The sequence below is a fragment of the Micromys minutus genome, assembly GCF_963924665.1.
Source record: "Micromys minutus genome assembly, chromosome: 1".
Taxonomy (NCBI): domain Eukaryota; kingdom Metazoa; phylum Chordata; class Mammalia; order Rodentia; family Muridae; genus Micromys; species Micromys minutus.
The window spans coordinates 106,844,425-106,867,124 of NC_137969.1; the positions used below are offsets into that span (position 1 = coordinate 106,844,425).

At 35.6% G+C, this 22,700-nt stretch overlaps 1 protein-coding gene across 1 annotated transcript in view; it reads left to right on the top strand.

Annotated features, from left to right (window-relative positions):
- The window catches only part of NUP153 (nucleoporin 153), a 46,278-nt gene that overhangs the window by 7,440 nt on the left and 16,138 nt on the right, over nucleotides 1–22,700 (top strand). The window contains exons 2-14 of the mRNA XM_080931969.1: nucleotides 1,473–1,695; nucleotides 6,863–7,111; nucleotides 7,880–8,019; nucleotides 8,101–8,229; nucleotides 10,011–10,127; nucleotides 10,232–10,276; nucleotides 10,366–10,419; nucleotides 12,172–12,318; nucleotides 14,783–14,829; nucleotides 15,230–15,356; nucleotides 18,256–18,390; nucleotides 18,914–19,012; nucleotides 20,177–20,261. Of these exons, the coding sequence (XP_080788095.1) occupies nucleotides 1,473–1,695; nucleotides 6,863–7,111; nucleotides 7,880–8,019; nucleotides 8,101–8,229; nucleotides 10,011–10,127; nucleotides 10,232–10,276; nucleotides 10,366–10,419; nucleotides 12,172–12,318; nucleotides 14,783–14,829; nucleotides 15,230–15,356; nucleotides 18,256–18,390; nucleotides 18,914–19,012; nucleotides 20,177–20,261 (1,597 nt within the window). The remainder of the gene's footprint in view (nucleotides 1–1,472; nucleotides 1,696–6,862; nucleotides 7,112–7,879; nucleotides 8,020–8,100; nucleotides 8,230–10,010; nucleotides 10,128–10,231; nucleotides 10,277–10,365; nucleotides 10,420–12,171; nucleotides 12,319–14,782; nucleotides 14,830–15,229; nucleotides 15,357–18,255; nucleotides 18,391–18,913; nucleotides 19,013–20,176; nucleotides 20,262–22,700) is intronic.

A 22,700-nucleotide genomic window follows, 5' to 3' on the forward strand; every position in this document is an offset into this window, starting at 1 on the left:
CTGATGTCCTAATTCCTTCAAATAGAGTAGTTATCTAACTTGATCAGGGTATCAGTAAAGGAGGAGCCCTACCTTGAAAGTTCATGCTTTATTGTTGTGGAGGACTTGGGTCTTTGCTCATCCTGTAACTAAAGGCTGTAGTTAGAACATGTATTAGACCAGAGTTTAATTTTTCCTCATGACTTGCAGTCACTCAACCTAAGAGTTATGTTTGGTTGCTGAAATTTAAGGATGTAAGTTTTAATGGCTTCAAGTCATTTTGCGTTACACCCTTCTGTTTTATTCTTTGGGAATTGAACTCAGGACCTCTGGAAGAGCAGTCAGTGCGCTTAACTGCTGAGCCATCTCACCAGCCCTTTAATTTCTTTTTTAATCTGCTAAGCCCCCTTTTCCTTTCTGTGATTCTCTTAAGCCTCATTAATGCTGCTTCATGAGTGAAATTTATGCCTGAAATTGAGTACCATATCCCAGCTTGCTTGTGCTAGCTCTTTCCCTTATTAGCAGAATTACTAATGTTTCTGTGATACCTTGAGAAGTCCTTCATATTATTTCATTTAATATTTATCATTGTTCCAATGGGCAATGTAGGGCAGGGATTAAATCAAAGAGAGGTTGGTATTCAAGCTCTGCCATAGGATCGAGGATGCCATGGCTCATTCTACTACTCCATTCTGAACACACAGACATGCTTGTGTCTTGGGCATGCGGCTTAGTTGCATTGCATTGCTTGTCTTCGTCCATGTCTTGGTTTTATGGAGCTGGAGATTGGGCTATGTTCTTCTACTATATAAAGTGATTTTGAGTATTCAGTTGACCAATATGGGAAAATTACTTAGAAGAGTGCCCAGATTCTCACTACAATATCAGTGAATGTCAGCGATAGCATTGCAGCAAATTGTTTTTTTCTTTAGTTTTGCTACGATAAAGCTGGTTCTTCAAATTTTTAAAGGAAATATTTTACAATATAAAATTTTACCACCAAGAGAGGTCTTATGTTCTTATTTCTTGAGTTTGATTTATGTTGGATTAGTTATCTTTCCTATTTTATGGGGGATTTCTCTTAGTTTTCTTTGCTAAGAACTACTTACTATTTTTTCTAACGTTTGTAGTGCTGAAGAATCTAAACCCAAGGCCTCAAGCTTGAAGCAAGCACTCCAACAGCTGCACTAACCATATTTCTAGCTCTTTGTCTTCCTTAAAGAGTGTGACACAAAATAATTGTTGAAATGGTTTATAGTGTGTCTTTTAATGTACTAAGATACAGAAGAATGAAAACATGTACTGCCTGTTACTAAATCTAGATCTTGGTTAGTTTGATGGTTCATTAAAAACAATATAATGTCATACCATTACAAACTGAATCTTAGTAAATTTTGTTGGAAACACTTGTGTTTTGCTTGGCATGACTTTCTGTAAGTACTTAAAAAGATAAATTTTCTAAAATAGTCTCATGTGTGGTTTTTTTCCAACAGGGCATTCTTAGCAGGGTTACAGAATCTGTTAAGAATATTGTACCAGGGTGGCTACAAAGATACTTCAACAAGAGCGAAAATGCCTGTAGCTGTTCAACAAATGCAGATGAAGTTTCACCTTGGCCAGAAAATAGAGAAGACGAGCGTGAGATTTATGCAGATGAGAACACAAACACTGATGATGGGAGAATGACCCCTGAGCCCACAGGCAGTAACACAGAAGGTAAATAGTGTGGGTATTTGGTTACAAAGTGTAGGTCTTCCTAATTTAAACATCTTTATATTACCTGAGTATGATAGCACGCTAACTGAGTGGTATATAAATCCTGTATGGAGCATATGGAATCAGGTTCACATTGAGTGTGCTTTACTGAGTAGTCTTTTAAAGTAATTGTTACATGGGCATTCCACAGTGTTATGTGTGGATATCAAAGGACAACTGTGTGGAGTCTGTCCTCTTTCTCCTTTTACATGAGTTCCTAGGCATTGAACTCAGGTTACTAGGCTTGCAGCCCCCTTTGTCTGCTGTGGTTTTGAGAGACATAGTTAAATGTTTTTCAAATAAATGACTGACATAGGTGTATGACTTGTTAGTGTTGATGTAGTTAGTAATGTATATTTCTGTCTAGTTGGCTTGTAAAGATAAATAGTAAAATGGGTTTGAAAGAATGGTTACTTAAGCAGAGGCGAGAATTCTGTCTTAACCCCCCCCCCCCTTAAAAAAAAAAAAAAACCCATCATAGGATTGCTCATAGACTAGGCTACTCTGGTGGATGCATTTTCTTAGTTAAGGTTCCCTCTTTTCAAATGACTCCAGTTTGGGTCAAGTTGTCATATACTAGAGCACTGTAGAAGTACTCAGTTTCACATATTCTGAAATTTTGCTGGCTTTTATTAGAATAACTTGAATTTAGACATATATATATATATATATATATATATAAATGCTATCAGCAACACCATTGAGGCTTTTTCTGGTAGATTTCTAAGGAGGTTGTTTCCATTGCACTTTCTTTGCTGGCCATCCAAATGGGGTCCAGGCTTTCTATTTTTTGATAAAAGATTTCTGGTGAGCACTAGTAGCAGAAGCCCCATTCCCAGGTTGGTGAGATTGCTTATGAGGATTAACCTGCGTTTCTAACCTTATATATGTAAAATTAATGTGTGTGTTCATGAGCACTGTGGAGTTAATTGGAACTTTCATTAATTTACTAAATTTAGTAGATTATCTGACATATAAATGCAAATTATGGAAGTAAAAACTAGAAGATGCTACAGTGTACTTAATATTGCCTCTTAATGTTGGTAAAATTTCATATACGTTAGTCCAACGAGGAAAACTTGAAGAATATACATGTTTTCACTGAAATAAGGTTTCAGGCCACTGTACTAAGGATAGAACCTAGGCCTTTGCAGATGCTAGGCAAGCACTCTAATATTGAGCCGCATCTCTAGCCATTTAGAAGCAAGTAGACAGCTTTTTGGTTCCTATTTCAAAATTCAACCTGTTTTCTCTCCTTTCACTTCTTAGATTTGATCTTGTTCCTGTCTTAACCATGACAGTCTCAGATAGTTCTTACAATCCTCCCTGCTCTTTCTCAAGGCTTTATTTATTTGATTCTGCAGTCAGTGTGTGTGGAGTCAAGTACCACTGATAACTTTATTACAAAGGTGAATATAGACCTTACTAGATAGAGCCAAAAATCAGTTTGCATTTATTAATGTAAAACATTTAGATGTAAAGTGTTTTCAAAATAATCCTAGAAACATTACTGTTCAATCATTGTTATAATGTAGGAAGCTAAAAATAGCTTATATGTGGCAGTCCTGAATGTTGTGTACTAATACGAAGTTTTAAAAATAATTTATTAATAGTAAAAACAGGGCTGGAGAATATTGAACATTTAAGTGGTTCAGCAACAACAGAATTGTGGCTATTTTAAGTTTCTTCCTTATAGCATTCTATCCATGTACCTACTTGTGTTGACTTGTATGTTGTATGAGTGTGTACATGTTTGTGTAAATACCTGTGCATATGCAAGTTCAGGTTAGAGGTCAATGTGTGTGTCTTTCTCAGTTGCTTTTCACCATTTTTTAAAAAAGAGATTAGATTGGTTAGCAAATCCTAGGAATAGGTTCCCTTTGTCTCTTGTCTCCCCAGTAGTGGGGTTACGCTTTACTCAGCTTTTTATATGGGCACTATGGATCCAATTCTGACTTTCACATTTGCACTGTGAGCACAGTTACCATTTGAGCCCCATCTACCTAATCTTGTCTCTTAGTATTGGTAAGATTTTATCCACTGGGTTAGTAGAATGGACCAAGAAGGAAAACCTCAGTATGTACATGTCAGTGAGAACTCAGGCCACTAAGAGTCCCATAGTGGCATATCTGAAAATGAGTTAGCAGTGAATTATACTTCTGGGCAACTGTTTGATTTTTTTTTTTTTTTTTTTTTTTTTTACTATCATGATTTATAGTTATCTTAGAAACATCATTGGTGACGGATATGAATCTATAAATCATATGAATCATAAATCATCCTGTAACTTTTGTCAGCCTGATGTGGAGGTAAAAGAGCCATTTTTAAAAAAGATTTATTTATTTAATGTGAGTACACTGTTGCTGTCTTCGGACACATCTGAAGAGGGCATCAGATCCCATTACAGATGGTTGTGAGCCACCATGTGGTTGCTGGGAATTGAACTCAGGACCTGGAAGAGCAGTCAGTGCTCTTAACTGCTGAGTCATCTCACCAGTCCCTGAAAGAGCCATTTTAAGCAGCAAAAACTACAAGGTCTGCTCACACTCTAAACAGTCCTGTTGCTTTTGCCTATGGGACAAGGCTCTGGATTCAGCCATCAGCCAGAGTACAAACAAAACAGTTACAAATAGTTTAATTTCTCTATGATCTGTATACATATGCACACTATTTTATTACATTTATGTGTGCGCACATCCCACAGTCCACAGGTGGAGGTTACCGGAAAACTTTTAGGAATCAGTTATCTCCTTCCACCATTGTGTCCTGGGAATTAAACTCAGGTTTGTCAGGCTTCGTATGTAAATGCCTTAATCTATTGAGCCATCTCATCAGCCCTGATTGTGTCTTAAGGTACAAATACTCTGTTTTAATTCATTCTAACAGTGCTTTTTACCCATCCCATTCTCTGATCATTGCTTCAATGTGGACTGGCATGTGTGCTCACATAAGTGCAATAAAATAACGTGCATATAAATACAGATTGTAGAGAAGTTGAAATATTTATAACTTTTGTTTGTGTTTTGGCTTTCCTGGTTGCTAAATCCAGAGCCTTGCGCATGCTAGACAAGTGTTCTATCTCTAAGCTATATCCCATCCTTTTAAATTAGATATTGTTTTGTTTTTTTTGAGACAGGGTTTCTCTGTGTAGTCCTTGCTGTCTTTGCTTTGTAGATCAGTCTGGCCTTGAACTCAGATCTGCCTGCCTCTGCCTCCAGAGTTCTGGGACTAAAGGTGTGGCCACCATATCTGGCAATTATTAGTTACTTTATGTTGTGCTGGATGTTGCTTATACCAGACACATTTTTGTGATATTTAAATGTCAATACAAATAGCTTTCTAAGTTTTAAATAATATTTTTTAACATTTTGTAACATTGTGTTTAATTCAATTTAGATATTCTTCCAGATTGATTTTGTGTCTTTGTGATTGAAACTAAGGCTTTTCTTGCGTGTTAGAGATAAGTTTTTCACAGCGAACCCTAGCCCTCAGCTCTCTATTAAGTTAGAAACAAAAAATGAGAGAGAGAGAGAGAGAGAGAGAGAGAGAGAGAGAGAGAGAGAGAGAGACAGACAGACACAGATAGACGGAGCGAGCCTTAAGAACCAACCTCTTTTTTTCTGAGTGGTCCCTCCGCCCCACATACTTTTGAACAATTCATCATTGTCATGCTTGGTATACCTTATATTTTTGGAGAAAGATTTGTTTGAATTGTGGTAAAGTATTTAATACATATGAAATAATCCATCAGTTTTAAATGTGTGGTTCATTTAAGTATATAGGCTTCTTTTGCAGATAATATTTTGGAACTTCATCTTTTTTTAAAGATTTATTTATTTTTAAAATACTTATTTAATGTATATGAATACACTGTAGCTGTCTTCAGACACACCAGAAGAGGGCATCAGATTCCATTACAGATGGTTGTGAGCTACCATGTGGTTGCTGGGATTCAAACCCAGGACCTCTGGAAGAGCAGTTCCAGCCCTTGGAACTTGATCTTACAAAGCTGAAAGTCTCTATAGAACAAAGCCTTCTTACTACCTCTCCCTTAGTACCTAGCATATTGTTTCAACTAGGACTTTAGTCTCATATATCCCAACTTTATCTTATAGAGCAAGATTGACTTTGAATTCTGAACCTTTTGAGTGTAGGGATTACAGATGTGAGTCATTACACAAAAAGGATTGAATCCTATTGTATGCTAGATAAGTGCTTTATCAACTGAGCTCTCCCCTTACTACTACTTGATTTTTCTGGTGCCATTTTCCATGGTTAGTTTGGAGATGGCTCAGTGGTTAAGAGTGCTGACTGCTCTTCCAGAGGTCCTGACTTTAAATCCCAGCAACCACATAGTGGTTCACAACCATCTGTAATGGAATCTGATGCCCTCCACTGGTGTGTCTGAAGACAGTTGTACTCAGGTATATAAAATAAAATTGGGAAAAAGTAGTTGTTCGTGGGTTTTCTCAAGTTCTGTAAATTGTTATATTGGTTTGGTCTTAGTTAATTTCATTCTAAAAGGAATCCCTTTAGAACCTTAAACATTATTCTATGATTTATGAAGATACATGGGAAGATGGTTAGAGAGATTCTGGAAAAGATTAATAACATGAAGTTAGCAGATGGATAATATGGGGGTGTATTCTTAAAAGCATAGTATTTAAAATTTTGGGCAAGTTCAGAAATGTCTCAGTCATCACAGAGAGGAGGGGAGCTCTCTTGAAATCAGTGGGCATGAAAATGATATCTCATTTGAGAGGAAAATAAGAGCATATTTAAGAAATTATTTTAGAAGATAATAAAAACTAGCCTTTTGAAAAACAGTAATGCTTAATACTTCACTCTTGTGTTCTGATTGCTATATTCTCGCTAGAGTGACATTAGTATTGTAAGAGTAGCCTCATTCAAGAAAATACAAATGTGAATAGGTTGAGTCAGCTGGGGAAAATAGTTGTATTTTAGCTCTCATACATCACATTGCTCTGAGTGATTAAAAAGTCTGTCTTATTACGAAAGTATGTTGCTTGCTTTGTAGTGCAGGCTGGCATTGAAAAAGCAAATGTGGTAAAGACTTGTGCTAATGCATTGCCCTTTCTTGGTTTTATTTGTAATGTTTTCTTTTAAGAACCATCAACGACTAGTACTGCTTCAAATTATCCAGATGTGTTAACAAGACCGTCTCTTCATCGGAGTCATCTGAATTTCTCCGTGTTAGAGTCCCCTGCTCTGCACTGTCAGCCATCCACATCCTCTGCGTTCCCAATCAGCAGTTCTGGATTTTCCCTTGTGAAGGAGATTAAAGATTCTACCTCTCAGCATGATGATGATAACATCTCAACTACCAGTGGGTTCTCCTCAAGAGCTTCTGAGAAAGGTACTCTTGTTATCAGGTAGTAAGGAGTTTTTTCAGCAAGAATAAATCTCTCAAATCCACCCCAGGAAAAGGTCTTTGTAACTATGGCTGGTCTAGAACTTGCTATGTAGACTGAACTGACAATAGTCTACCTGCATCTGCCTGTTAAATACTGTAAGGGAGTAGGGATCATCCTAATTCAGGTGAGTTTTTTTTTTTTTTTTTTTTTTTTTTTTTGTTTGTTTGTTTTGTTTTTGCTTTTAGATCTTTTTTTTTTTATGTGTATGTGTTTTCCTGCAAGAGGTTTTGTACATCATATGTGTGTCATGTGTATGCAGGTATCCAGAGAAGCCAGAAAAGAGCATGGGATTTTTTTCTATTTCTAGAATCCCAAGTGGTTGTGGGTGGGTGCTGGGAACAGAATCCAGCTTCTACATGAGTAGTAAATGTTAGTTGCTGAACCATTCCTGTTTGCTTTTGTTTTTAAAAACAGGTTTGTGTGTGTGTGTGTGTGTGTGTGTGTGTGTGTGTGTGTGTGTGTGTGTGTGTGTGTATGTGTGTGTGTGTAGCCCTGGCTGTCCTGGAACTCATTCTGTAGACCAGGCTGGACTCAAACTTAGAGATCACCTGCCTCTGCCTTCTAAGAATTGGGATTCTGGGTGTGCATCTCTCATCTTTTAATTTTAGCTTTTAACTTTGATTTTTATTTATTTATAAATAATAAGATAAAACTGGCCTTAAGGTCTTAAAATTGGCATTATTACTACAAATTACAATTTTTTGTTTTAGATATAGCTGTTTCAAAGAACACTTCCCTGCCACCTTTGTGGTCCCCTGAAGCAGAGCGTTCTCATTCACTCTCACAGCATACTGCCATCAGCTCCAAAAAACCAGCATTCAACTTGTCTGCCTTTGGAACACTTTCCACCGTGAGTACTAGCTATAATGGATATAATCACCAAATGTTAAGGTATTTTTTGCATATAATTTGTTACTGTGTTTCTGTGCAGTCACTTGGGAATTCTTCCATTCTTAAAACAAGTCAGCTTGGAGATTCTCCTTTTTATCCTGGCAAAACAACATACGGTGGGGCAGCTGCTGCTGTAAGACAGAATAAAGTACGAAATACACCATACCAGGTTAGTTTGACTTGATTGATTATTGATAAGCTTCCCATTACTAGATACTGACTGCTTAACACCCAAAAGACTTGAATTATATGAATCTTGAATCATAAATCTTAGGAATTATAAAACTGTGAGGCTTTTAAAAATCTAGGATATAAGAACATTTTAATTGCATGTGAACATACTGATTATTAGATATGTGTTTGTAGACAGTATGACAATTTCACTTTTTAAAATTTGGTAAAAATTTCCATTTGAATTATAAAGCAGCATTGTCACTACTCTTCAAATGTTTAAAAGACATTTTCATCCCAGCAAAACATCTTAGATATTCCTACCATTAGTGTTTATAGTCATTTCCTGGGAGCCATTTACTTGTCTGTATTTAGTTAGGGCTTTTTTGTAATGTTAAATGAATTTAGTCATATGGTATGTAGCCTTTTGAATTGGGCTGATGTGATATATTTGTATCACTGTGATTTAGCCTACACTTTAATTCCTTTTTGTTGCTGCTATTAAGCTGTAGTTTATTATTGAGAGGGTACTGTGTTATTTTCAGTTTCAACATTCATTTTCATCTCTCTTGGACATAAGATTGTTCATCACATAGCTAAGTGTATAATAAACAAGTCAGGTATAATATCTGGTGTAAGTACCACCTTGTTACCTGTAATATTACTACAGGCGCTCCATACTTTGAATTGTCAGGTTTTTAGCCATTCTAGTAGGAACACAATGGTAATTTCAATTTATGGTTTTAATTGTATTGTCCTCAACAACTAATGATGTTGAATGTACTTTTACGTTTTTATGTTTTGAAGTTTTTTATTTCTCTTATCCTCTTTCATGTAACAGAGCCCTGGCTGTCCAGGACTTGCTTTGTAGACCAGGCTGGTCTCACAGAGGTCTGCCTGCCTCTGCCTTCTGAGTATATGATTAAAGGCACATGGCACCACTCCTGGCACTGAAGTTTCTTTTATAATTTTTAAAATTTTATAAATTTTGTTCATTATAAAAATTGGGTTGTTCTTGATAACTTTTGAGTTTACTTTTTATAGTCTAGTTATTTAAGTATTTAATGAAATGTGTGTTATAGGTGATTAGTTGGTATATTTTTTTTCTTTCTGTTTTATGCTTTTGGCATCTTTTGAAAAACATCCTATATATAACTCAATGCCACAGTAGTTTTGTAGAAATTTCATAGTTTTTTTTTTTTTTTAAGGCTTTAATTTAGAGCTGTCATTTATTTTGAGTTGTTTTGTGTCTGGTATAAGGTGTGTATCAACATTGATCTGTTTTGCATTTGAGGATTTGTTGTAAGTACCATTTGTTGAAGACTTCTTTCTCCGTTGTTATCTTTTGCTGGTACTTTGTCTTGATAGCTGTTGGTGTAGAGAAAGTTTTTTAATTGGTATTCTCTTAATTTGTTTTGTTACAAGCTTGCTTTGACTTTACCTCCCCTCCTTTGGTCCTTGAGTTGAGGGCTATGAACATGTTAGATGCTTATCTATTCAGATCTCTTGACTTGCTGTCTGTTCTTTGCATCTCTTGTTCCCCATTCTCTCCAAGGTGGTCCTGGGTTCCTGTTGACTGTCCTTCCTGTGGAGCATTAAAGTAATCCAGTTGTTAAGAGAATTAGGTTTCAGTAATTGCATAGTCTATGTCCTCTCAGATAAGTCACTGTTAACATAATCTTATTTTACTATGAATATCTATTTTTTTTCTTCATTGCATAACATGTACATAGGACTAACTATATGTTGCAGTAAGTAACACAGACTTTTATTTTCTAGGCTCCAGTTAGAAGACAGATGAAAGCTAAGCAGCTGAATACACAGTCTTACGGTGTGACCAGTTCAACAGCACGGCGGATATTGCAATCATTAGAAAAGATGTCAAGCCCTCTCGCGGTAAAAGTTTGAAATCATGATGAAGTGTAATGTAGCACAATTTGAATTTAGTGAAAAAGTCTTAATTTTGTTGTTAATATTTTTTGTTATTGTAATGTTAACAGGATGCAAAAAGAATTCCATCTGCTGTTTCTTCTCCTCTGAATTCTGTACGTTAACTTTTAAATCTTACATGATATGATAGTTGTTTTTCAGTTTCCTACCTATTTTAACACTTTTTCCTCTTTTTTTTCTTCAGCCTCTTGATAGGAGTGGGATAGATAGCACAGTTTTTCAGGCAAAAAGAGAAAAGGTAAGCTATGTAACACATCAGAAGCAAAAAGGGACTGTTTGTGCCTTGGACTTGTCGTTCTTCTGACAGCCTTGGGATGATCAGCATAGGAAGCACATTGAGTATTTTCTGGAGATTTTTTTTCACCCTCATGTTCATGACAGTTTTTATGGTTAACTCTTAACTGTAGGTGAATAAAGCTAGGGGTGAGAAAGTCTCAAATGCTTAGTCATTTGAGCACAGTACACTTATGCTCTCATTGAAATAGCTGATTTTGAAGATTTTTCATTATCCAGCATGTTAAATCTTTGCGTAATAGAGCTTCATTTTTGGTTTTTCAAGACAGGGCTTCTCTGTCGTCCTGGCTCTTCTGGAACTAGCTCTGTAGACTACGCTGGCATTGAAACTCAGTTCTGCCTATCTCTGAGCGTTGTCTGGCCTGAGCTTCATTTTTGATATGTATTTATTTCAACATCTAGTCTTTCTCCTCTCCTCCAGCCCCCTGGAAGAGTATTACCTAGATATTTGTAGTTATGAAGAGTCTACTATGAGCCACTCTCAAGTCAGATTTAAATCATAAAAGTAAAAATTTAAGGTTGTGCCATAATATAAATTGTCAGTAAAATTATTACAAATGGTTGAATATAGTTTAGATGTTTTAAGAGTTGCTGGAAATTTAAAAGCTGAAGTACAGTATTATTATTTGTGTGTCACATGTGACAGATTTCCTCACTGGGGAAGGAGAGAGTTATAGAGGCTTCACAGAAGGCTGTTCCTGGAAACCAACATTATTGGCAGCTATGGCTGAGTGAATAGACTATTCATGGCATGACAGTTTGTGGGCACAGTGGATGTCCTTGACTCTATAATAATCTCACACCTATAGGATTTTTACTATATTTCAGGATATCAAAAGGTTATTAGTAAAACACTTGTGTACTTAGACCCACAATCAGCTCATGTCTCAGTCTGGAAGTCTTTGTATGTGAGTACACTATAGCTGTCTTCAGACACACCAGAAGAGGGCATTGGCTCCCTTTACAGATAGATGGCTGTGAACCATCATGTGGTTGCTAGGAACCTATGGGAGAGCAGACAGTTTTCTTAACCACTGAGCCATCTCTCCAGCCCTGAAAGTCTTAATATATTGCTTTCTCAGTTAGACTCAATATTATAAGGCCTTTGGTTTTGTTTTTAATATTTTAACAAATGATTTTATGTGAGTATTTTTCTGCATGTATTGTATGTACATGCACCATGTACATGCCTGGTGTCCTTGGAGGCCAGAAGAGGGCCTCAGATCTCTAGGAACTTCAGGCATAGATGATTATAAATTGCCACAGAGTTGCTGGGAACTGAAACCTGTTTTCTGCAGAGAAGCAAGTGCTTTTAACCACTAGTCATCTCCCTAATCCTTGTAAAAAATCATCTTAATTCTTGATGAAAAAAATATAAATAGTGGTTTGAGAAGGTGGAGAAAAATACATTTTAACCATGTCCAAAATTCATGTTATGTTGGTATAAATGTTCTTGTGTGTGTAAAGCTGTGGAATCTGAGTTAAAATGTCAGTTTATTTTGCAAAATAGTTTAGAATTAAACATATATTGCATATTTCTAGATGAACTGTCTGGTTTGTCAGGTTATGTTTATTATCTGCATCTATTTATTACTCTAACAACTGGTCTCTAGGTCACAATAACTATTTTGGAATAATTTTAGACACGCCACTGATGAATAAAAATGTTTGTTTTTGATTTCTGTTTTCTTATAAGGTGGACTCTCAGTATCCCCCTGTTCAGAGACTAATGACCCCAAAGCCCGTTTCCATAGCAACAAATAGAACTGTCTATTTTAAACCATCTCTGACCCCATCTGGTGACTTAAGGAAGACTAATCAAAGGATAGATAAAAAGAACAGTGTGAGTTTGTTCGTTTATTCTGCTTTCTTAAGACAGTGTCTTACTATGTAGCTGGTTGGAACTCAGATAATTAGCTTCACATTCATGTTAGTTACATTGCTTCTGTGTTTCAGGTGCTGGGTTTATAGGTGTGCATCAACCACCACATTTGTCTGACTATTTTCATCAGTTTATTTTTTTTCTTAAACTAGTCTTTGAATATTGGCTGGAGTGAATAAAAAATGTAAATGGAGTACTGCTGAAATTGTCTAGTAATTGTGTAGTGTATTATGATGCTTGTAAACTAGTGAAGAGTTAGAATTGGTATCCCTTCAAAATAGCCTTTAACTTGATCAATACTAAATTTGTGTGGGTGTATTTCATATATTCATTGCCTAGATAAGTTTTGTTAGATTTACCTGTGAGTTTTATTTTTGTATGGCTGGTTTCTAAAAGGTTTCAGATGTCATCTCTTTTGACTAAAGTAATTTCTGCTGTATTAACTCATCTTTAAAAAATAAACATCTTTATTTGCTTCTCTAAAGTAGAACCCGAAGTTTAGATACTGCTTTTGATTCCCCACCACCACATAACAATTTATCTTTTGAGATGTTTTATGTACCATAAAGTTAAGTATTTTTATATGTTTATTCTTTAGTGGTTTCAGCACATCCACAGGTGTTGAGCTGTTACTATGTTAAGATTTAGAACATTTTCATAACCATTTTCTCTGCTAAAATTTTTTAATAACTGTTTTTAGGGTAGCAGATAATGAGTATTTACTTGCAGCAGATATGATTGTTTTTAAAAGCCAGATAATGGGTTTATGGAACTTTACTCAGTACTTGGGATCTTTGGAGTCTTTTCACGTTTTGCTCTAATGTATAATGCTGCTATAGACTTAGGTATACTTTTGTGGTTACGAGTTTTTATTTTTCTTAGGTCTTTTTCCTAGGAGTGGAATTGCTAGGCACATTTTTAAAGAGACAAGGCCAGTTGTCAAAATGTCTCACATTTTGGGTTACTTGTCATTTGCTTTAAATAAAGTGTTTATCATTTACTGTTTGTACCTACACTTGTTTTCCAGTCTCATAAAACAGCTCAGTTTCTTAAAGTACTACATATGATAGACTAGTATAGCACTAAGCTAATCTTAGTTTATTAGTCATTAATGTTTTGTCATAGTAGGAACCTTCCTATCTTCAGGAGTAAATAATACTAATAGTAATAATAATTAGTCAAGCCTAATTGCTTGTCAAGGCTTGTGAGGCAAGTACTTTACCACAGAGCTGTATCTCAGCCTGTACTAGTATTTTACTGTATTTGCTTTTTTCCCTATGTTTATTTTGCAAATTAGGACTTCTCCGTAATAGATAATAATGTTCAAACCCAAGAACAGAATCTTGGTGCAGCACAATAAAACTACAGATTTTATTTAGATGTTAAACAGTGACAGATCTCTCCCAAGACTGACTTGTAGTTGTCTTTGTTTCCATTGAAAAGATGAGTTAGTAAGAGATTGTCCTGGGTGGTTCTAGATTCTGCTTATTCTTGGTTAACAACTGAAGGAGTGCTTAGCTCTTCTTGGGGCTCAGGTGGAACACATCCTGCTTACTTGTGATCCCATTAGCATTATTGAGAATTTTTGCCTCAAGCTGTTTGTTGCTTTCATTGTGGTAGATTTTTAATTCTATTGTTCTTTTTTCCATCTATTGATTAGCCCTTTACTGTAGAGAATCTTCTGTGTTTTAAGCGAATCCTTAATTTAGAGTTACTTCTTTGATGCTTATCTTCCCCTGTATTTGCCTTTGAATGGACTCCTTTGTTTTTTTACTATACCCTATCATTTTTGAGCATCTTATTTTTTATATTGCAAGGTAATTCTGATTCTTGTACATTTATGGCTTTCTGATCCTGTTTTGGCCATTTCAGTTCTGTTCAGTTGGGAGTACTTTATATCTCAGATTCTGTCCTTGTAAAGTTTTCTATCATTTAGTGCCGCAAAAGGGGAAGTTGTCCCCTGAAAGTCATTGTGACCTTTGACTAGTAGATGTGTGGCATTTTGTATATATGCTCATATTACAATGCAGTACAGGTGTAAATTTTGGTTAGCATTCAAAGACAATGTGTAAATTACCAAGGCTCATTAAAAAATTAAATTTCTAATTCCAAATATTAAAATTTATAAAGGATGTTATTAAGAGAATTTGGGATCTATGGATGTAGCTTTCTGTGGTAGAAGTACTTGCCTTGCATATGATAAGATTGAGTCAATCTCAGCACTGAAAAGAGAAAAAATTTAAGCCTGAAATGCTCATTCCTATAATCCCAGCATTTGATGGGTGGAAGCAACAGAGGAACTAGATTTCAAGTCCAGTCTCAGCTACATACTGGGTTTGAGGTACACCTCTCATTACTACCGCACTTCCCAAATGATAATTAAAAAAAATAAAATAAAATCCTCATACTATTTTTTTTCTTTCAGACTGTAGATGAAAAAAATAACTCAAGACAAAGCAGAGAGCAAGAAAGGTAATGTCATCTCATATGCTACAACTAGATTTTTTTAATATTTAATTTGTAATGTTATATTTAAAGATGAAGAAAATTAAAAAGTATATTTAGGTGGTTAGTGAGATGGCTCAGCAGGGCAAGGTACTTGTACCAAACCTGAGAACCTGTGTTTAATCCCATATAGTGGTAGGAGAGGATTGACTGCCAAGAGCTTCCTGTTAACCTTCACAGGCTGCCCATGTTAAGATCATGAGTGCTTATATGTCCATGAATGTATAAATACATAAATAAATGCAGGAAAAGAATATATAGTTGGCTATACCCTAGTTGTTTTGTTAGCTGATCTGATGTTTGAATGTTTTTAACAGTTTCTGGGACAAAATAATGTAATTGTTCTAATTCTCTTTTTATTTGCTAGTGGCTTTTTATACCCCAGTTTCAGTATTCCTGCAGCCAATGGTTTATCTTCTGGAGTAGGTGGTGGAGGTGGCAAGATGAGAAGAGAGAGAACACATTTTGTTGCTTCTAAACCTCCACAGGAGGAGGTAGGCTCATATATTTTGTAGAACTTTGAAATGGTGGGGGTGAAGTGAGGCCTGTAGGAATGGGGCTTGAAGATTTAGAGTGAAGACTATCTACCATTGAAACCATCCTTTAGACTGTGTTGCTCAACATCCAACCCAGAAGCCCCAACTTCATGAATTGGATAAACTAACTTTTTTTCTTTTTCTTTTTTTTTTTTTTTTTTTAAGAAAAACCTTTATTATTTATTTATTTATTTTTATGTGAGGTAATTCCTATTGAAATTACTGGATTCTCTTGTTAGTGCCTAGGGTTTTGCTTGTTTTTCAAATGTACGTATAATTAACACTATGTACTCTCTCTGTGATAGTTCATGTTAAAAGGGATGATGGTATTTAAATTTCTCTACTATTTATTTATCCTTTGCGCAGGTTTACTATAATTAATCCATTCTCTCATCAGGGTACATTTGGGCTGATTCCCAGTATGTGCTAAGGTGAATATTTATACACTTCTCCTTTGCCATGTGCAGTTTGATCTGAAGGATATTTACCAGGAATGGGATTGTTGGACTGCAGGGGTTAACATGTCGTTAAATGTGTTTGACTTTGGTATAGTTCACTTCACAACACTCCACATGATCATGGATCTTAATTTTTAAATTTTTTTTCCTTTACTGGCACTTGGTTTTGTTTTGGCCCACTGTTAGTGTGATAGCTTTTTAAAAAAAAATGTCATCAGGGCATTTTGCATCTTGTTTACTGGGAGTCTTTTGTATGTGTCTTGTGACCATTTAGGTTTTTCTTTATTCATTATTTTTCTATGGGATTAATTAGGATGAGTTCTTGGACAAGTGGGGTAGCTCAGTGGGTAAGGTGCCTGCTGTTAAATCTGGTGACTTTAGTTCCATCCATTTCCATGGCGGAAGAGGAGGAGATCTGAGCTCTGTGGGTTGTTGATTAACCACCACATGTGTGTTTGAATGTATACTAATAAAGTTAATTTGATAAAGAATTGATCTTAAGGTATTGCTTAGATATAGAACATATAGACTAATTGAAGATTGGTTAAATTGACTTTCTGTCTAGAGTTTGCTCATTTTAAAACTACTTTTTGAGTTAGAACAGCGCGTTTCCATCTTTAAGATTGATTTCATCATTTAAAATCTTCACCACCTCTCCTTTAAGCTTTGGAATATAGGGCCTTCTAAACTTTTATATGTAGTGGTGCATGTTATTTCTTTGTACCATGCACATTCATTGCCCATGGAGGTTAGAAAAGGGCATCAGTCTTTGAAACTGGTGCCGTGGAGAGTTGGGAACTCACTGAACTCAGCGGGCCACGCGGCCCCCCCCCCCAAACAACAGCCAATAGCCAGTGCTTTTAACAATGGAGCCATCTTTCCAGCCCTAGGGACTTAGTGCTTTGACTTACTTGTTTCTGATTTCAATTTCTCGTTATGCTTATTGTTTTTGAAGTTTAAAACTTACATTTCGTTGATAGGGATTTTTCTTCTGGTATGTGATTGTGGTCACATGTGTAGAGATCATAGGACAAAGTCAGGCATTGACCTTTGCCTTCCACGTTGTTTGGTACAGGGTCTCTTTTTTTGCTGCTGTTCATGCCAGGGTACCTGGCTGGTATATTTCTGGGAATTTCCATCTCTGACTCCCATTTTGTTATGGGAGCAGTGGGATTACAGATATTCTGCGGCTTGTGGTTTTATGAATTCAGGTCCTCAGACTGGTCAAAAGTGCCTTTTTCTCACTGAATTATCTTCCCCAGCTTAGTTTATGTTGTTTGAAGTTAGATTTAATATGTTGGTGTTTGCTTTTGTAGATTGTTGTGAGTTTTTTTTACTCTTATTTTTTTTTTCCCTGGTTAGTTGTGCTTCTTGAGTACCAGAATGAAAACTTTCAGCAAAGTAACATTGTTGGGATTATACTAAGGGCTTTGGCTTAGTTGCTGGTCTGGGGATTGTTTCTGCTTGTCACTGGAGTGTTGTGAAGGGACAACATGTCCCTGCCCATTTGAAAGAAAACTTGAGTTTTGAATGCCCTTTGGTCATAAAATACTTACATTTTGTAATTTGTATGTCATACTGATTTTTTTTTTCTAAAAAGTGTATTTATGAGTACACCATAGCTTACTTGAGACACTTGACATAAGTAGAGGGCATCAGATCTCATCACAGATGGTTGTGAGCCACCATGTGGTTGCTAGGAGTTGAAGTCAGAACCTCTGGAAGAGCAGTCAGTGTTCTTACCTGCTGAGCCATCTCTCCAGTTCTTGATCGGCTTATCTAAAAAAAATTGTATGTGTTTGTGTATTGGGTATGTGCATGTGGGTTGTACTCCTAAAACTATGTATGGCATTGTTTCATAGTGGAACCCTTAATGTAATAGAGAGGAAGACACCCACCCCCCATTTTAAAATACTTTATATTATTGGTGTGTGAGTGAGGAGGAGGAAGAGGAGGAGGAGGAGGAGAAGAGAGAGAGACAGAGAGAGACAGAGAGACAGAGACAGAGAGAGGAGAGAAAGAACACAGTGTTTGCTACGGTGCACATTTGGAATTTAGAGGACAACTTTTAGGAGGTAGTTCTCTTTTTCCACGTTGGGTTCTGGGGATAGAACTCAGGTTGTCTACAGTATGCAGTTTCACTTACTCAGCCAACTCACTGGCTCTTATTTTTTATAAGATTGGAAATTGGTGCTGAAATTAGGTTACATGGCAGTTGGTGATACAGCTGGGAATTCAAGCCTTCTTTAGGGTTTTAATTCAAGAGCTCTTGTTATTTTGCATGGGGCCTACTATCTTCCTATTTAAATTCGATCATGGGTATGTCAGTTCTCTTTGAAAATAGTAGATAAAAGCATGACATGAAAGATGACGTCCTTACAAAACATGCTGTGTTTTAGGAAGTGGAAGCACCATTGTTACCGCAAATCTCTCTACCAATTAGCAGTTCTTCACTGCCTACTTTCAACTTTAGTTCCCCTGTGATATCGGCTTCTTCTCCATCACCAGTCAACCCTCAGCCATTACCAAACAAGGTATAGAACCACTGTATAAGTGAGGTGATTTCTGTTTTTACTTTTTAATCCAATTTTTAAAAAAGTGGTTTTCACTATAAAAATTACTCAAAGTAAGAGATAAATGGAAAAAGTTTTGGGGAGTTGGTGCTGGGAATTGATTCAAGGGCATTTTTTTATGTTGGAGAAGCCCACCCTCCACATGCCAAGAAGTATGAGCAATATTTTACTTTTTTAAAGTGTAAAAATATATACAGTGGTGGGAGTATATACATCTCATATAGTCTACACTAGACCAAACTGTAAAAGTTGTTCTCCAGACAGTGTTTTCAGTTCAGGGGAAAACAACAAAAAAGTTATTAGTCAATGTTTTGTTTTAAAAGTCAAAATGATTTTTAAATTTAAATGGAAAAAGTACTATTATTTCTTTGAGATAACCTTAAAGTCTATTTTATTGTTCATTCTTCTAAATAAGCTTTTTTTATGTATGTGTTTGTCATTTTTCACCACTCTTAAAAAAAAAAAAAAAAAAAAAAACAACCAGGTACAGATGACCTCTCTGGGCAGCACGGGCAGTCCTGTGTTCACGTTTTCATCTCCCATTGTGAAGTCTACGCAGGCAGATGTGTCACCTCCAACATCTGTAAGTAGCAAGCAGGGACAGTTCATGATTGATTTCACAGTCATAGTGTTTTTTTTTTTCCTTTTTAGTCATTTAAAAAAAAAATCAAACCTAAGATTTCTCCAACTTAAAAAAAATATTGTTACAGGAAACAAATGTTTTGTATTTTTTAGCACACATTTAGATAATGTGTATGCATTTTTTTCTGTGTAATTTGGGCAGTTAAAGTGAAGATATTCTGATTTCATTACTACTCTTTCAGTTATTCCCAAAAAGTACATTCACTTGCACTCATTTGTGCTCTAGAAATTTAACAATACACACGTGTGTCCATATTCAGAGTTCCCTCATAACTATCCTATAATGCTGATTAATTTCTTTCTGTTGTAGATAAGATGAAAAAACCTTGGCAGCTACATCAGTGCATTTAAAAATCTCTTGAGTCATTTTTAATCTTAAACAGAGTCTATACCATATCATCTTCATAAATTGCTTTTAGTTTTTTTGTTTTCTTTGTTTTGTTTTGTTTGAAACAAAGACTTACTGTGTAGCCTTTGGCTGTCTTCTCCAACTTTAAAAAAAATACCATTGTAGGCTAAGATAGCCTTGACTTCCTGATCCAAGTGCTGAGATCAGGCTACACCTTGCTTGTTTTTAGGGTTTGGATATATGCTTGGTGGTTTTTTTTTTTTTTTTTTGTTTGTTTGTTTTGTTTTGTTTTGTTTTTGTTATAGGTATTACAGATAAAATTAATTGTCTTGGATCTCTGAAGTCCATTTCTTGTTCCCTAAGCCTCATATATTTATAAGATGTTCAGAATTCAGGAGGTGGGATATTAGAGTTTTGTGAGTATTTTATGTTTTGAAAGAAGAAAATGTATAAAGAATAAAAAATGCTGTCAAAGTGACATGCCATACTGTTAGTACAATTTTCATTTATTCAGGGTAGAATCTGGCTGTGTTACAGAGGCTCACTTCAAACTGGGCTCAAGTACTTTTTTCTCCCTTAGCTTCCCTGATTAGGCACTTGGTTCATGAATTTTAAACTAAGGAATTGTAAAATATGAAAAGTTATTTACTTATAATCGGTGAAATTTACTATACTTTTTAATGTAATCTAAAACTAAGTTCTGTTATTTGTTTCACAATGTTCTGACACCTGAAAAATAACCTTTTTTCTTTATAGATTGGATTTACATTTAGTGTGCCTCTTGCAAAAACAGAACTTTCTGGCTCTAATAGTTCTTCAGAAAAAGTTTTAAGTAGTTCAGGTAAGTTAAAAAATATTTCACATTCTTTACAAAACAGAAAACAAACCTGTTAGAGTAGTGCTTTAGATGTCTTTGGTCATTGTTAAAAGTGCCTTCACTTGAAAGAAATCTGCTCTGGAAGGTTAGTGAAATCTTGTCTTATTGAAGTGTTTTATTTTTTAATTTTTATAGTAACAGTTTGGATTACAGTGAACTTTTCATAATAGTGTATTTAATTATTCACTTGGATTAGGTACTAAGCCTTTTGTCATTGATGTCTTATTACAGCTGAGGGCTTGCTATATTATAGTTATGGTGGATCTAATCTTTATGTTTACTTTGTACTTTATAGAAGCATTTTTATTTATGTATTATGCTGGATTCAACAGATTAGTGATGCATAGTTTCTGAATTGAACTACGTCATTGAGTGGATAAAATAATCAGATCATTAAAACATGCTTTGGTGTTTGTGAAAAACACCAAAAAAAGTTTTAGGTCAAGAATTTGAGCAAGGATATTTTACAGGAGAAGGAAAGGGAGAGAAGTGCAGTTGATTTATACTTGAGATGCACTAAGTCCTAAAAGCATTTCTCTTCCATGTGAAGAACTGGCTTAATTGACAAGTCATTACCTTGTCCCCACCCCAATATTGGTTCTCATTTATGTTAGGCAGGTACTCTATCCCTAGGTTTTATTCTCAGAGGGTTGGTTTGGTTTTTGTTTTGCAAGAGAGTCTAAACATCTCTGGCTCTCCTGGAAATGTGTAGACCATGCTGGTTCCCAGAGACCTCCTGTCTCTGTCTTGAGTGCTGGGATTAAAAGTGTGCATTGCCCATTGGTAAGTGAGTAGTGGGTATTGAGTGACAGTGGCGCACTGAGGAAGAGTGCCTGTGATATTGTACATTGTGTATAGAATGTTGTAAAGTGGAGGGAGATACCAGTTGGGGACTCCAGCCCTGTCTTAACATGTTTCTTCAAATAACCTACTAAAAGGCCTAAAAAAACTAGATCCTTTAAAAAAAATGTATATTATTAAGCCAAAAAGAAACTAGAAATGTCTTTGGATTTTCTAGTGATCTAAACAATAAGAAACATGGACCACAGAAAAGTTTTAAAAACAGTCTGGTCTCCCCCACCTAACCCTTTTAAGCTTGATGAAACATCTGTATCATAGAATGTAGCAAGCAATTTAAGCTGTAATTCTTACCATTTTTCTTTCTTGAATGTTATTATGGATTCAGGAAAAACTTTTAATTTAATCTGAAGACTAGTTTCGACAAAAATTCTTTCTGAATGTTCTAATGGTGTTGGTTGGCTAGCAATTGTTTAGAGAAGCTTTGCATTTTATTGTGTCTTGAAGCTACCTAGATTTTTTATTTTTAGGAGCTGATGATGGCTAAATTTTAAGAGTAAAATCCATAGAGGCATGTGTTCCTGAAACATCACCATTTCTCACAATTTCTGTCAGTTAAAAAAAAACTGAAAATGTGGAGTTAGGAAGTGGTGCTGCATGCCTGTCACGCAGGAGAAAAGAAGGTTGCAAGTTTGGGACCAGTCCGGACTGCATAGCAAGTCCCCATTTCAAGCAAAACAACAAAACATGTGGAAGTCATGATTAATTGTTTAGTGACAAGAGATGAGTTTTTCATCTGTCACATTGAATACATTTCAGGTTGTCTTTAAGGTTTTGCTTTTGGAAGCACTGGGGAGACTGAGGCAGGAGGAATGAAAGATCCCACATGCATCTCAAGTCCTTGCCAAAAAATATTTTAATTAAAATTGATTGGAGAGTGACTCAGCATTAGCACTGGCTTCAGAGAATATGGGTTCAATTCCCAGCAGTTACATGTCTGTTTACAACTATCTGTAATTCTAGTGCCAGATGATCTAACTCCCCTGTTGGCCTCCATGGACACCAGGTATACTCATAGTGTATATACACATGTGCAGGCAAAGTATACACATACAATAAAACTGAATCTTGAAGAAAAAAATAATAAAAGTAACTTTGCTTTGTTTATGAAAATCAGTGGAGTTTTGATTATAAAGTATGAAAACAAAGTATGACAATCACTCATCCAACCATTATCAGTGGCTGCTAATCTCTAGATACCTTATTTTATAATCTGCTTTACCAGTTATGCTTTATGAATAATTTTTGTGAACTGCATATCATTGCTTTATGTAACAAGATCTTTATTATTTATACATGTTTTTCAGTACTATAACTGAAGGATAGTTTTAATCATAGTATGTATCACTCACTAGATGTGAAACTAGTTGAAAATTAATTTGGCTTGCCTTTTTAAGTTGCTATTTGATTAGATACATCATTTCAGTCATTGGACAGACTTTTCCCGTTTGTCATATCTGACTAGTGCTTCAGTTTATCTTCTAGAGAACTTATTTGTTGAGAAACCCTGCTATTTAAGGTCACAGTCTTATCTGCCATATCCAT